At 51.4% G+C, this 13,827-nt stretch overlaps 5 protein-coding genes across 5 annotated transcripts; 2 read left to right on the top strand and 3 right to left on the bottom strand.

Moving 5' to 3' along the window:
* Window positions 1-263: 263 nt before the first annotated feature.
* Window positions 264-1,930, bottom strand: M409DRAFT_30526 (uncharacterized protein; the record flags this gene model as incomplete). The annotated part of the gene is made up of 3 exons (XM_033809965.1): window positions 264-1,562; window positions 1,614-1,642; window positions 1,690-1,930. The coding sequence occupies 3 exons, from the start codon at window positions 1,928-1,930 to the stop codon at window positions 264-266; spliced, it is 1,569 nt and encodes a 522-aa protein (XP_033659880.1).
* Window positions 1,931-4,883: 2,953 nt separating this feature from the next.
* M409DRAFT_61176 (uncharacterized protein) lies at window positions 4,884-6,050 on the top strand (the record flags this gene model as incomplete). Its single annotated transcript, XM_033814670.1, has 1 exon — window positions 4,884-6,050. One exon carries the CDS (start codon window positions 4,884-4,886, stop codon window positions 6,048-6,050), a length of 1,167 nt encoding a protein of 388 aa, XP_033659879.1.
* A 1,215-nt stretch (window positions 6,051-7,265) lies between these two features.
* On the bottom strand, window positions 7,266-9,246 carry M409DRAFT_38006 (uncharacterized protein; the record flags this gene model as incomplete). Its single annotated transcript, XM_033810843.1, has 8 exons — window positions 7,266-7,456; window positions 7,506-7,639; window positions 7,686-7,794; window positions 7,867-7,903; window positions 7,975-8,178; window positions 8,245-8,308; window positions 8,352-8,910; window positions 8,961-9,246. The coding sequence occupies 8 exons, from the start codon at window positions 9,244-9,246 to the stop codon at window positions 7,266-7,268; spliced, it is 1,584 nt and encodes a 527-aa protein (XP_033659878.1).
* Window positions 9,247-9,667: 421 nt separating this feature from the next.
* M409DRAFT_38028 (uncharacterized protein) lies at window positions 9,668-11,071 on the top strand (the record flags this gene model as incomplete). Its single annotated transcript, XM_033810848.1, has 3 exons — window positions 9,668-9,916; window positions 9,968-10,480; window positions 10,532-11,071. The coding sequence occupies 3 exons, from the start codon at window positions 9,668-9,670 to the stop codon at window positions 11,069-11,071; spliced, it is 1,302 nt and encodes a 433-aa protein (XP_033659877.1).
* Window positions 11,072-11,399: 328 nt separating this feature from the next.
* Window positions 11,400-13,434, bottom strand: M409DRAFT_30522 (uncharacterized protein; the record flags this gene model as incomplete). The annotated part of the gene is made up of 5 exons (XM_033809964.1): window positions 11,400-12,560; window positions 12,605-12,922; window positions 12,975-13,123; window positions 13,175-13,255; window positions 13,308-13,434. 5 exons carry the CDS (start codon window positions 13,432-13,434, stop codon window positions 11,400-11,402), a joined length of 1,836 nt encoding a protein of 611 aa, XP_033659876.1.
* Window positions 13,435-13,827: the final 393 nt, after the last annotated feature.

Genomic DNA, 13,827 nt, shown 5'->3' with positions numbered 1-13,827 from the left:
GGCTGCGATTGGGGTGGACTTCTTCCACCACTTCGATAGAGTATGTGCTCCATCTTGGCCACTGGTGGCGGCACAGTGATGGCGGCAGGCAACAGGTAGAACTAGGTTTGGACATGGAGAATGCTTGGGAGGATTCACTTGCATCGAATGTGGCTCCACCCGCAGAGGTCGTGGGATTTGTGGCTAAAGCATCGTCGAAGACAAAACTTCTCTACCCCTGAGCGTTACTCATCATTTCATTCATCAATCATCAACACCCGACTTCACTCCCTCGCTTTGAACTGAACCTCCGGACCATCTGCATAACCCAGAATCCAGTCATTGAACTGATACTCGCCTTCACGGTGGCGAAGTCGATGGCGACTGGTTCTCCCATCCGCTGTGACACCACCCTGCGGCGCTCCGTACACAAGATGGAATAACGCCAACTGCATCGCAAAGTACGCCATGGTCTTTCCTGGACAAGCTCGGGGTCCCTTCAGAAATGGGCAGAATGTTGCTTGCATGCGTCGGTCCTGCGATTGCTTGAGCCATCTTTCCGGATCGTAGCTGTACGGCTCGGGATAGATGTCTGGGTCGTGATGCAAAGCGTAGACTGAAACGCCAACAGTGGCTCCTTTTGGCACGTAGATGCCATCAACGACGATGCCGCCTTCCATGACTTCTCGGGGCAAGCTACTGGGTTTTGCGGGAGAAAGCCGCATGGTCTCGTCGATACAGGCTCGTAGGTACTTCAGGGAGGCCAGCACGGACTCTGACACTTCGTCTGGCGATGCCACGCTTCCGCGAATCTCTTCAGCTGCCTTTTCGAAAGTATCAGGATTCTTGAGCCAGTAGAAAATCGTTGCGGCAATGGTCAGGCGGATTGCGTCGCTCCCAGCGGCAATCAATAAGGAGCTGTCCGCCCTCATCTCCAGATCGTTGTACAATTTACTGCGCAACAGCCCCTGGAAGATGTCAGCCCTCTTCGATTCCAGATCATCTCCCGTATTCAATTTCTCCGCACGCCTGTGGAACATCCAATCTGCAAAGTCCGCGTATCTCTGCGCATTCTGAAGAGTCTGAAGTCGCAAGATGGAAGGAATTCTCGTCCCCAGTACCCACTGCCAGAAGCTGAGGAACGGTGAATATCCGCCCCAGAACAAGAAGATGCTGGCGCTCTGAAGGCATTTAGGCACCCAGCGATACTCCTTCTCGTGGAGCATATCGAGCGGACTGCCGAAGGCGATTGTACCGATCAAGTCGAAGCTGAACCAGGCAGAGACTGGTGCCACGTCGATGGGTTTGGACCAGCCTTTGTCGTCTGCGCTACCTTCCTGAAATACAGCGTAGGCGAATGACTTCGACAGGGCGTTCAAGTCACGGAATGCCTGGTCTCTTGGTGGAAGAGCCTTATCCAGTACCCTGCGTCTTGCTGCGTGGGCTGTGTTGTCCGCCTCCATCATGATGCTGCGTCCACCTTCTGCACCGCCATCCAGCAGACCGTAGAACTCGTCGCCTTTGAAGACATTGCTGTCTTTCGTGTAGATTGTCTGCAGGGCTGACAGAGTGTTGAAGCAGAGCTGGACTGGTCAGTGACACTGCCTTCTGCTAACGCACGCGCCTGATCATACCGCATTGGGTGCGATTCGAATCACACTGCCTATCAACCTTTAGCACTCGCAACGACTGCCCGCATGTCGCACTCACCATATCGGTCATGTGTTTCCATCTCGCGAAGGAAACGATCTCCCTGCCTGCAATGCCATATTCGAGGAAATCCAGAAAGCTTCTGCGACAGTGGGCCTGGGATCTTCGATAGTGGGTGGAAGAAGAGACGATAAACAGCCAAGCACGCAATCAGAAACACCGGCGATAAGATTGTTCCCAAGGCGAAGATCGAGAGTGGTGTCTTTCGCGCAACCTCGAGCAGTGTGCTTGCAACCTCCATGGCTGTGGTAATCAGTGTGGCATGCGTCCACGTCTTCTTCTTCTTTTGAACTTGGGGTTGAAGCTTCAGAACTGCACCCCTCGTGAAGCTGGGTCGTGTCACAAGTCACTCGGGAGCGAGTTGCAGCTCGCCCCTGTAGGCGGGAGAGCGTGCAGTGTCTGAATGCAGGGCCGGCAGCTCTCCAAATCCAGCCGTTACCAACTGGAGTATTCTTTGTCATACATCTGGGTCCGGCTTCGTTTACGCCTCCCGCAAGGATAGCGAAGCTTAGCTTGTAGGGCTTATCAGGTGTTCGAAGATTTACTGGTCGTTGATGGATTGAACGAGCTCCCTTCTCGGACCGCGGAACGCATGAGAGTATTCTTCCAGTCCCAGATGAACTCGCGCCGGTAAGTCTGGCACCGCCCAATTGCAAAGCGCTCAAAAACTTCCGAGGGCGTGCGATGACCGATGCGAGGACTGAGAAGAAAATGACCACCATTGACCAGATAGCCGCAACTGCATGTGAGAAGGTCTTGTCATCATTGCTGTGAGCAATTTTCAAAGATGTGAGAGGGCTCGTCGCGATGCATGGTATACTGTAGCTTCTCAGCAAGTCGCCTTGGGGTCATGGTCAGTATACCTGCGTCGGCCTGCCTGCGGGAAGAAAGCCGGCTCGCATTCAGTTCGGGAGGGGCGCATTGAGGCTGTTGACGACATGCAAAGGAGCAGTGGCCAACCAAACATCAGATGCCAGATTCAAAATCATCACTGCGGGCTCCTGTTTACTGCGATCCATCCATTTGGGGTCCCAAACATGCACCGCTGTCAATGCCAAGCAAACCGGACTCCAGATCGCTGTAACGGCAGATGAGGTCTTGCGAACGAGCGACAGCCTCGCCGTGCTGTTGAATTTCACGCCCCGGCAATTCCACTGCAGAGAGCTTTGGTGTCCAGGTGGCTTCGATGCCCACCGTACCACATCTGGACGGCATAGAGTAGTCGAAAAGTCGCCTCCGTGTCTGATGCTTGTAGCTCAGCCTGATGCGGTCCAAGTCCTGATGGAACTGCTCTGTATACAGGGCGTCATATACATGCCGGGAACAGAGACTAACCCTGATTTTCATGAAATACAACTTGCAAAGGCCAGACAGTCGTTATTGCTAGCGAAGCTGTTCCCCGTATGCATACGACGCTGTGTAAGAGCAGACATGATGCTATGGAAAGTATCCGAGCCTCATGGTCAGTGTTCTGCCTTTGCCTCATGACCACGTGGATGATTTAAGCACGATCGACAAAGCAGTTCCCACATCTTCGGCATCGAACTGGACACATGCCGTTCTCGTATCCCAACCATCCACACGCGATGAGCGAGAACGCAGTACCAATCACGCTGGGTCGTCTGTGATCGCCATGCATCACGGATTACGGCGGCACTGACGAGCGTTCGAGGTCGTCGTGTTCATCAGCACTACATCCTCCGTCGACCATGATATACCTCATCATATGCATCCGAGAAGCGGATCCGGAAGGAATGACAACCTTCTAGCCTGTCAAGGCAAGAATTCGGTGTAGATGTGCCTTCGAAAGACAAAGCGCTTAACATTAGTGCCAGCCTCTGCTCCCCGAATGCATGAGACTCTGTGCATGCTTATAACGTCACAAAGGGCAGATCAATGTGATGCGAGCCCCCTGCAGGACGCTTTCATCCGTTATCTTGATGGCGTACTTTGACTTTGATAGCAATTCGGGACGTTGGTCTCACCATGGGGACCTGTCTCGGGTGTTGTTCTTCCCTGCGGAAGGAGCGCCAAGTTGAGCTAATACTCGCTTCAGGTTTTAGCATTTGGTAGCTTTTGGCGTACCTACTTCGGCATCGGCACCACTTGCTGCGAACTCGCAAATATCCACGCGGCGATGCCTCTTCGCCTGACGATTTCGACCGGTCAAACTGTCAGACCGGTCAGTCCGTAAGCGTCAAGTTACGTGTGATTGACATTGTTCACCGTACCTGCCGATTTAGGGTAGTCCGATATCAGAAACCGGATTAACCGAGAAATTACAGATACATGTAGCTGACATTCATTAGCGAGCCTGATGGTTCGACCGGTTGAAATCGTCAATATCAACATGGCTCCAAGCTGCCCTCGCAAGATGCGCTTAAGAGTTTCGAGTGTACGACGTTGTCGCTTTTAGGGATGCTGCCTAAGTGAGATACAGTATTGTTCTGGTAAAGGCTCTTCCGGAATTCGTCACCTGCTTCCCATTTTTGAAGCAATAACAACGACAACACGAGCATGGTTCCAGTTGTTCAGTGCTTCCATTTGAGAACTTCAGGACCAGCGAGCCGATCTGCAAAACAATCGCGTCACTGCCTATATCCGGGCAAGAACGCGAAATATAAGCTGACTGCGTTAAAGTTAGCAAGTACAAAAGGCAAGCCCTCCGGCCGTTGCAACTCATGCGATCCATATGCAGTCTCCGTGGAGCATCCATTCGGTATACCAACGGACGGCGGGACCGAGCGAGCGAAATATGAGAAATCCCCGTGCAGCCACGTTCACCAGGCCCTAGGCTGACATACTTACTTAGCTTCATGCGCGTTGGATTTTAGGCTTCAAGAAATCATGCTGCAACAAACACCCGCGGTGGATTCACCACTAGTGCCATGAACGCCAAAGCGAGCACGTTGAGCCCAAGTATGTGCCAAGAGTCAGAAGTTGCATGGATCTGACCAAGCAGCCGAAATAGCAAGATGTGCGCAGCCCTTTGTCTTCTTTATCCCCCCTAGTGACTCAACACCGCCGAAGGAATTCAGGCTTGACATACAAGTGTCAACGCTTAATGAACCTTCGGAGGCACATGGTGTTGATATATCAACGACTTTTCAAGGCCGTCACAATCACTAGTGTGGAGGTTAACATACTCGTTCAATTGGCAAAATTCTTCTATACATTGGCGGTTATTCGTAGCCATGGCTTCCATGTCCTCTGAGCAACCTGACCAACATGGACCGTCAAAAGGACGCACGCCACAAACCAGCACACGGTCTCCTAGGATTCGATCTAGTTGTGACGAATGCTCTGCTGCCAAAGTGAGGTGCTCAAAAGATAGACCTCGATGCGAACGATGTCTGAGCTTCAACGTCGAATGCATTTACGGATACTCCCTGAAACGTGGTAGAGGAACCAGCAAACAACACCAACACGCGCAAGAAGCCTCGCAGCAACAAAAACTCCCGCCTCTTCCTCAACAAAGCCTGTCAGCTTTCGATATGGACTTGCAACATCTCTACTCCGATAACATGATACTGACGCCCTGGATGACTCCCACGTTCCAAAATACCGACCTCCTAGGTCTAACCGGCAGCTCATCAGGTACGATGGGTTCGAACATAACGATGGTCAACACTACCGGTGCTTCTCCATGGGGCATTGCAGGCTCGTCCAAACACACGAGCTTGAGTAGCACTTCCGGTTACGAGTCGCTGGACGAACTGGTGTCATCATCGCCGTTGCCCGAACTCAAAGACGCGGAGGCCCTCGATCCATCGCTGTCTTCACAGTCCATGGCCTTCTTGAAACCACAGACCGGTCATGGTTGCTACGATATAGCCCACTGCGCTTTGGCAAGCCTGTGTTTCCAGCCTCATTCGATGCCTAATCCAGCCCAAAGGCAGGAACCTAAGAACTTGACTTTGAACTTTGAAGACATCTTGGGAGGGACGAAAGAGGCTCTGTCAACGCTAGAGCAGCTCATGACTTGCTGGTGTGCTAAAATACCGCATATGGCACTGTTGCACGCTTTTCTGGTCACGAGGATTGTCTTCTGGCATCGCGTAGCTGTTGGCAGCACGGTATCATACGTTGTGCAGCGTACCCCGGGAGGCTCCCCACAAAGCCACCAACGATCGTTGTCAATCTCATCGAATCCAATGACAATGGGGACATACATTCCTGATGCCGAAGAGCAACGTCAGATGCAACGGCTGTCGCTGGTCCGAAATTTGAAGAAGATGGAAGAGCTACTGCAGATGTTTCGTAAATCTGGAGACCTTCATCGCTCGCTGGCTGTGTGTCTTCAGACCGAGTTTGAGCAGACCTCCCGAGACGTAAATGCGTACGGGGAGACTTACGCCTGAACTGGACGCTTGGTTTAACAATTTAGATGCTCTGACTTGCGCGCTGATGTAGATGTCACGGTTCGACATATATAGATAGAGCACTGGGAGAATTGCACAGATGTTTGATGGGACTTGATCTTTTCATGGAGCGTGTAGGTCGAGTCTTACCAGCAATGTCGGTTCGCAATCTCTGAGCTTCAGAAGGTTGTCCTCAGTCCACTTGCTGTATTACCCGACCCCTTGTACGCCCCTGACCCTTCACGTCCTTGACTCTTCACGAAGCTTGGAGAAGCCTCATGTTCCCCGCAATGCTCACCACACTCTTGCTGCTCACAAAGTTTCAGTATGAAGTTCCGAGGCGTTCGCAAGCGTTGCTGAGCTCGCCGAATTTGCTGTGCAGCTGAAACCCTCCCGCATTGAGTTCGGATCCTTCATGCAAACACGCCATCAAATCCTCCGGGGATCAAGAAGCATTTTGAAGACCCGACAAGCGTCAGGCAAGCAACTGCGAAACTTGTCGCTGGTGCGGAATTTGGCATCTGCATGCTCAGATCTGAGGACTGCGATAGGCTGCTGATACAACTCAGGATGGGAGGATGCGAGTTGGATTTCTGTCAGCCGCATATGTTGGTTCCAAGAGTGGATCTATGTAACATCACCAATGTTCAGCCAAGGCTGACGGAGAGCTTGGTAGAACACAACGTGCTCGATTGACGGGCTGATGTTCTCGCCGGTTCCAAGGGAACGCTGTCGTCGCTGTGTGCGAAGTTCGCTGTTGACCCCTGGCACATGGGTGACAGCAAAGTGGGGACACCGCTGCTGGGAAGTATGCGCTGCTTTTGCTGTCAGCACGGAGCCTGGGTGCCGTGTATTTCAGCCGGTTTGGCTTACTTGCTGGAGAAATGGATAAGTCGAATTCAAGCGCCCCTGCGCAGTGTACAAGGGGCCAACGGGTACAGTCCACAGCTACATTTCATGTACTACAAACCACTTTGGGCTGTTGCCAACTGCTGTGTCGAGTCTTGCTCGTCTGCTAGGATAAGCAACGGCATCCGTTTCAATGGAAATGTCTCGTGAGACGTCACTAGTAATTGGGTCTTCACATATTCAGCACACGAAACTCAACAGCTCAGGCAGTATCCAGAATAGAAACAGCTCAGTCCTTCAAGGATGGCACGAGCAGAAGGTGCTGCGAGTTGGAAGTCTTCATGATTTGAGAATCTTCATAATTGACTACGACCAATCACCATCAAGAGCTTGCTCGATATCGACACCCGCGGCCATCTCTTCTCTCACTTCATCAATTGTCCAACGTCGGAATTTATGACCTGATGGAAAGTTTGTGTTCTGAAAGTCAGTATTCCCTCCACTGAGCAGGTGGTGTAGAGCCTGGCCGAATTTAGCATATGCATAGTCTTCTGGATCTTCACCGCTTGTAAGCAAACTTATCATGTCTTTTGCAGTCGAACTCACCATGAGACCAGATCCAACGAGGGAATCGTGTGCGAATCTGCTTTGGGTTCTCCGCAATTGCATCCCAATCAGTAGCATGCTTGATCTGTGAGTTCACAAACGCCATCTTTTGCGCGCAAGAAACGCGCGGATATCTACAGATGAAATCAGCATGGTCCTTCAGATGGAATGACCTTTTACCTTAAAAGGTTGTACACCTTGGTTGCATTCGATACGCAACTCTTCCCACCAAGCTGCAGGCAGGTCGCTAGCGTTATGGCGTCTTCAATGGCCTGACTGGCCCCATTTCCTATCAAGATCGAACAAAGAAGGTCAGAAGAATATCAAGAAGGAGGACGCGATCGCGGTTTCGGTGCTGTACCTGAAGACGGCAAGAATGAGTGTGCGGAGTCGCCGACCTATCAGCACGACAATCAGCAAACTGTGGCCAGTATGTATTATTGGAGCCGATTGATCGCCAACGACGTACCTGCACTACTCGGCCCCCCGAACTTGTCCAGGTATCGCTCAAATCTCTCCACATAAGCTTCCAGTGGATAATCGACCCTTTGGGGGCTGTTCTCAGAATGGCAGATACCGCGGGATGCCACCCTGGCGCCTCTCGCTCCATCGTCTTCAGTAGTTCTTCCGGATCGACGTTGGGATTCCACGACTCTGTCGCTGAGCCATCATCCTAACGGTAAAGGTCAGCGTCTTTGAATGAACGTCCAACGAGCAAGAGCCATCGGAAACAGCGTACTTTGTGTGTCAGACCAAGACAGACAATGTCGTCCATGACTGCAATCACTACATGGATTCCCGGTCTTTGAGGTCAGTGAGCCCAAACAATGTGCAAAGCTTACTCACCCCAACCAAAATTCCCAGATAGGATGTTCGAGACCAGCGGGATTCCATCTTTCTCTTACAACAGGATCTAGAAGCGCAAGTTCGCTCGAATATGCCGTCCGATACACTGCGAGTCCACTCTCTCTCGGCTGGACATCATGTCCGCGAATAAGTTTGTTCGATTTTGTTTTGATCCCGTCCGCCGCGACCACCACGTCGGCCTCCATTCTCTCTCCATTCTCCAATACGACGCCACCTACTGATACGCGGATGCAGTCAATCTCATAGAAGTCCACTACACGCTGACCCCAACGAATATCAATTTTAGATCGTTCAGCCTGCTGAATCAATGCTTTGTACATCTTGATTCTGCTCTGCATGAATCCAACATGCGGTCCTCGCCGACCAACCAGATTCTCGGGGTCATTGAAGACCGGTGGCGATGGACCGTAGATATGCTCGCCCGTGTGGCGATAGTATGACATCCAGCAGTCATACTGTTCGTACTCGATTTGCTTGCAGAGTCTTGGCCAATGTCGCAAGATTGATAGCGCGCTTGGTTGGATTGTAATATTGTCACCTTCGACGTTTGTTAGTGAGCTGTTCCTTTACAGTGGTTGCAGATCGGACCGGTGTAAACTGGTGAAGGACTTCGCTCAAGGACCTGCACATCGTGCCCTTTCCGCCATGACTCAAGTGCGCAGAGCATCCCACCCATGCCAGCTCCAACAATAAGCACGGAGATGCCAGTGCTTGGATAGCGTTTTACGTCGGATGCGTCGTCCTTTGAAGTCGAACGGTGCCCATTTGCGGTGTGCCCGTTCTCTTGGCCATGAGACGGAGCAGTCGATTGATGGGTCGACTGACTGTCCAAGTTGTTCCCTTGGGTTCTAGTTTGAGTGTCGATCGACGGCATGGTGCAATGAAAGCAGTTTGCGGTTGTTCAATTTCGAGAACTTCGCAGCCAGACGAGAAAAAAAGTGCTGTGCGCGACAATCCAAGAATTTCAACCTGCCTGCTTCAATGTCCCGATAATGCGTTTTGGAACCTACTTTGCTGTGGGAGCGTCAACTTTCGGCCGCGGCTGGGACAAGGCTGTTCGCAAAAGAACGGACGCCGTCGGTGGTCGAAGCCGACCATGTAAGCAAATATTGCCAAGAGCGATCCCACATCGGCTCAGCCTGATGAATCATCCTCGGGTCTTCAATTCTCTGCAGAAGAAGTGGAATACACAAAGGAGCCCGACACGACACGATTGTAGTGGAGCGGCGTACACTTCTCGCAATAGCAGTCGCGCCTCCCCACGTCACACCGATCCTCTAACAACCACCACCAAAATGAGCCACTCTGCAGAGATTGAAAGCCTGGCTGCTGAGTTGCACCGCAATGCCATTGCGATCTCGCTGTACTGCGAACAATCGAACATTCCGCATAAGAGCTTGAAGAGCGTCACCCCTGCGACGTTGATTCCAGATGACGCTCCTGCTTCGCTGCAAGCGGCCAAAGAAAGAATCAAGGAAGCAGCTCTTCGCCTGACACAGCTCGCAAGCGATCCACGAGAGTTCTTGAACTCGTTCCAAGTTGAGGTTAGTCTAGCAAAACAAGCGTTCTGTTAAGGATCTGATGGACGGGCACAGTATCAACAACTGGCTTGCTTGAGGTGGCTATGCCATTTCAAGATACCTGAGCAAGTACCTCTGAGTACATCCATGTCTTACGAAGCTGTAGCTGCGGCTACCAAAGTTCCTGTCAGGCAACTGAAGTCGGCTGCGCGCATGGCGATAACAAGAAACTTCCTGCAGGAGCCTGAGCCAGGGCAATTGGCACATAGCTCCATCTCGGCTGCGTTTGTTAATGTTCCGTCTTTCAATGATTGGGCAGTCTTCATGGCTTCAACCTCCGCCATGGTTGCTACAAATCTCGTTGAGGCCACTCAGAAGTACGGCGAAACAAAGTCGAAGTGTGAGACAGCGTACAATGTCTGGCAGCATACTGACCTTCCATTTTTTGATCATCTCCAACTGGATCAAGAACGTACACGTCAGTTCGCGAGCTATATGAAGAATGTGACATCTGCAAAGGGGACGAGCATCGAGCATCTCCTCACTGGATACGATTGGGACTCACTGGGGAATGCTACCGTGATTGATGTAAGACTATGTTCATATGATGTCTGTCTCGATCTTGAGCTAATTTTTCAGCTCGGTGGCTCCAACGGCCATGCTTCCATCGCTCTGGCTCGGCACTTTCCTAACCTGCAGTTCATCGTTCAGGACCTCGCTGAGACGATCGAAAAGTCTCGTCCAAACATGGACTCCTTCGACCTCAAAGATCGAATTACATACGAGGGTCATAATTTCTTCACTCCCGAACCTCGCCAGAACGTCGACGCTTTCCTGCTCAGAATGATAATTCACGATTGGCCTGATGCAGAAAGCATCGAAATCCTTCGCAACATTGCGGGTTCATTGAAACCTGGGGGCAGAATCATTATCATGGATACAGTGCTGCCCGCTCCTGGTAGCGGTCCACGCTCTGTTGAAGCAGCTCTTCGAGTTCGTGACCTGGCCATGCTTGAGACTCATAACAGCAAGGAACGTGAACTGGAGGAATGGGAGGCGCTTCTCAAAGCTGCAGACAGCAGACTCCAACTTCGAAGCACACATCAGCCGTCTGGATCTATGATGTCCGTGTTGGAGGTCGTGAGGGATGATTCGGTTTCAACTAACGGCCACTCGTAAATGCAAGAGGTCGTACGAGTAGAGTAGACAGTCAGCAAGAATGAATTGAGGATGATTTTGGTCATAAACGGGAGGTCTCATGATTTGCTGGTATCAACAATCATGCAACCGCAGGGGAAGAATTTGGAATAAAATTTTCTCTGTTCCTCCAAAGACGTTGGATTCCTTCCACACGTTTTGGACATATCCATTCAGAGTGGTTATGAACCTTTTCACTCCATCCCGTAAAGCAAATTATCTTGAGAACTTCCAAATTTTGATATGGAAACGATCAACGAACGTAGCTGTCATTGCTTTCAGTGTAACAGAGCAGCCATTGCAGCTATATCTACCCCTGAAATCCGAGGATACGTCTCATTACCTGCAGAAGCTTGTCCTGGCGCACACGTTCCTCCGTAGGAGCTTGCTTACAGCGCCATGCGACCACAAGGTCGGGTCTGACCAGTATGGCACCATCCTCCTCGATCTGTCGCTTCTCGAACCACTGGAAAAAGGTGTCTTGATACTCTTGGCCCCAGCCAATCGTAGCAATGCTGATACCAACTCCAGTGGTCTCCTTTGTTTTTGCGACTGCTGTCTGCCATTTATTCTTCCCACCAATACCAGTGAGTATCGTGAAACGTCCATGGCCGCACAAGTCCTTCGTTGACACCATCTTTGCTCTTCCGACTTCCTGAAGCCACGCATGCGGCACTCGGAAACCCGGGGTGGAGCTTGAGATATGATTCAAGCAGTATAAATGCTCATCGACAGGCAACGTGGCTCTGGACTCCGGGGTCTCATCGTCTAAGTAGACTGCAAGGGATTCGTACGCCTGGTTCATCTCAGCACCGAGAGCATGTCGCTCTTCATCCAAGCCTTTGACAGCCCGACGAAACGCATTGCGTCTAACTTGGGCCTCCGGAGAGTCCTGCTCGAATTGAGCCGCGATTTCAGACTTGCGCGAAGGATCGGTTTCGGTCAAGCCCAGCGTTTTGAAAAGTGCGAAGTGCAGGCGTCCAGTGTCATTCGCCCGACCGACGATGTACTTCCCAATCGGCTGCCGCTCATCGTTGTAAGTTTTAAGTAGCGATGGGTTAGCGAGACCTTTCAGGACATACGCCATCTTCCAGCTAAGGTTGAAGGCATCTTGGATGCAAGTATTTGAGCCAAGGCCATTCTGTGGTGGGTGTCGATGTACAGCATCGCCCAGACAATGCACACGGCCTTTACTGTACTGCTCTGCATAGCATTCGTTTGTCCTCCAGATAGACATGTTTTTCAACTTAATGTCGACGTTGTCGTCTCCGAGCAGCTCTCTTGCTCTGGTCATAATTTCTTCGGTTGTGGCTGTGATTTTCGTAGTCCCGGGGCGACAGATCAGAACGATGACCCATTCCGTCCAAGGCTTGATGAATCGTGCCATGCCCAATATTCCGTAGTACGGCTGAGGCAAATCGGGTCTCGTCATGACATGCAGCAGACCAGGAGAGTCTTTGACGAGATGAGTCTTGATAGTCAGCTGTGTTCGGGGATCGTTCGTGCCCTACTTACAAGGTCTGCTTCTACAAGTAAATTTATCGATAATCCTCCCCCTTTCCGATCGTTCATAGGCAAATCCAATTCTCGAACAACTTTACTAGAAGCTCCATCGGCGCCGCAAAGGTACTTGGATCGGACTAAGGTCTGATTGCCAGTGACTAGGTCGATGATTGTGCTCTCCACATGGTCTTCATGCTGCTGAAACGCAGCGAGCTCGGTATCAAACCGACATACGAATCCGTTCTGTGTCGCATAACGAATGAGAATTGGCTCCAGCTCTCGCTGTGGGAGGCTCATGATCTCACAAGGGCTAGCATCGGAGTAGTCACCCTGCAATCGGTCAGCGTTCCCTTTCCGCCATTAAGAGACCCTGGTAGCCAACATGTCGATGCGGATCGTTGCCAAACGCATATGCTCGATATATCTCTTCGCCAGCAAGGCTTTTGCAGATTCTGTGGTATGTCGAAAACTGAGAGATCGGGTAGGCTACTTTCTTTGCATCTTCTTCCAGTCCAATGGCTCGGAGACACTCTAATGATAAGAGTGAGTACTGTTTCTCTGCCTTAGTACAGCTTTACCGACCAAAAGCAGCCATGTTGGTGTAGTTCGCTTTTGGGATGTGCGAAGTCGACGGCCAATTTGAGATCATCAGGCCCTTGATGCCTACCCTGAATTAGCTTGCATTGCCACGCTCATGATGTCCCACCGACAATACCGTGAGATGCGAGAAAACATGCCAACGATGCTCCAGATGGCCCAGCGCCCACGATCAAAACGTCGACTTCCATCACGTTGGATCGAGACTCATCCTGAGGGACTCCTGCATCTCCTACGCTGCCCATGCTGGAAACTGTTTGCTAGAGTATCCTGCGGCGAGAAGCTTGCGTGCGAACACGATTGTTGCACTGCGGACGCACCAACAGCTTCCTGCGAGTAGTTTCGCCACTGATCGGCGAAGAGAGCCTTGATGGTGAAGCCAGTGAATACTCGGGACCGAGAAACACAACGCTCATCTTGTCGTTCCAACGAACTTTTCGGCAGCCGCGGGTCATCGGGGCTCATCAGCTGGCTTTGAAGTTGAACGCAGGGTACAGCCGGGTTTTATGGACCGCTCAGCCAGGCTGAAAAGTCGAAGGATCGACGATCGACATGGATGGCGACAGCGGTGTTGGTATGAACATTCCGGCTCAAGGCACGCTTTGGCGAAAGACATCACGAGTCCGTTGTCTGCTGGT

Source organism: Zasmidium cellare (assembly GCF_010093935.1).
Source record: "Zasmidium cellare ATCC 36951 unplaced genomic scaffold M409scaffold_66, whole genome shotgun sequence".
In the NCBI taxonomy this organism is placed as follows: Eukaryota; Fungi; Ascomycota; class Dothideomycetes; order Mycosphaerellales; family Mycosphaerellaceae; genus Zasmidium; species Zasmidium cellare.
This window is presented reverse-complemented; position numbering and strand designations above follow the sequence as displayed.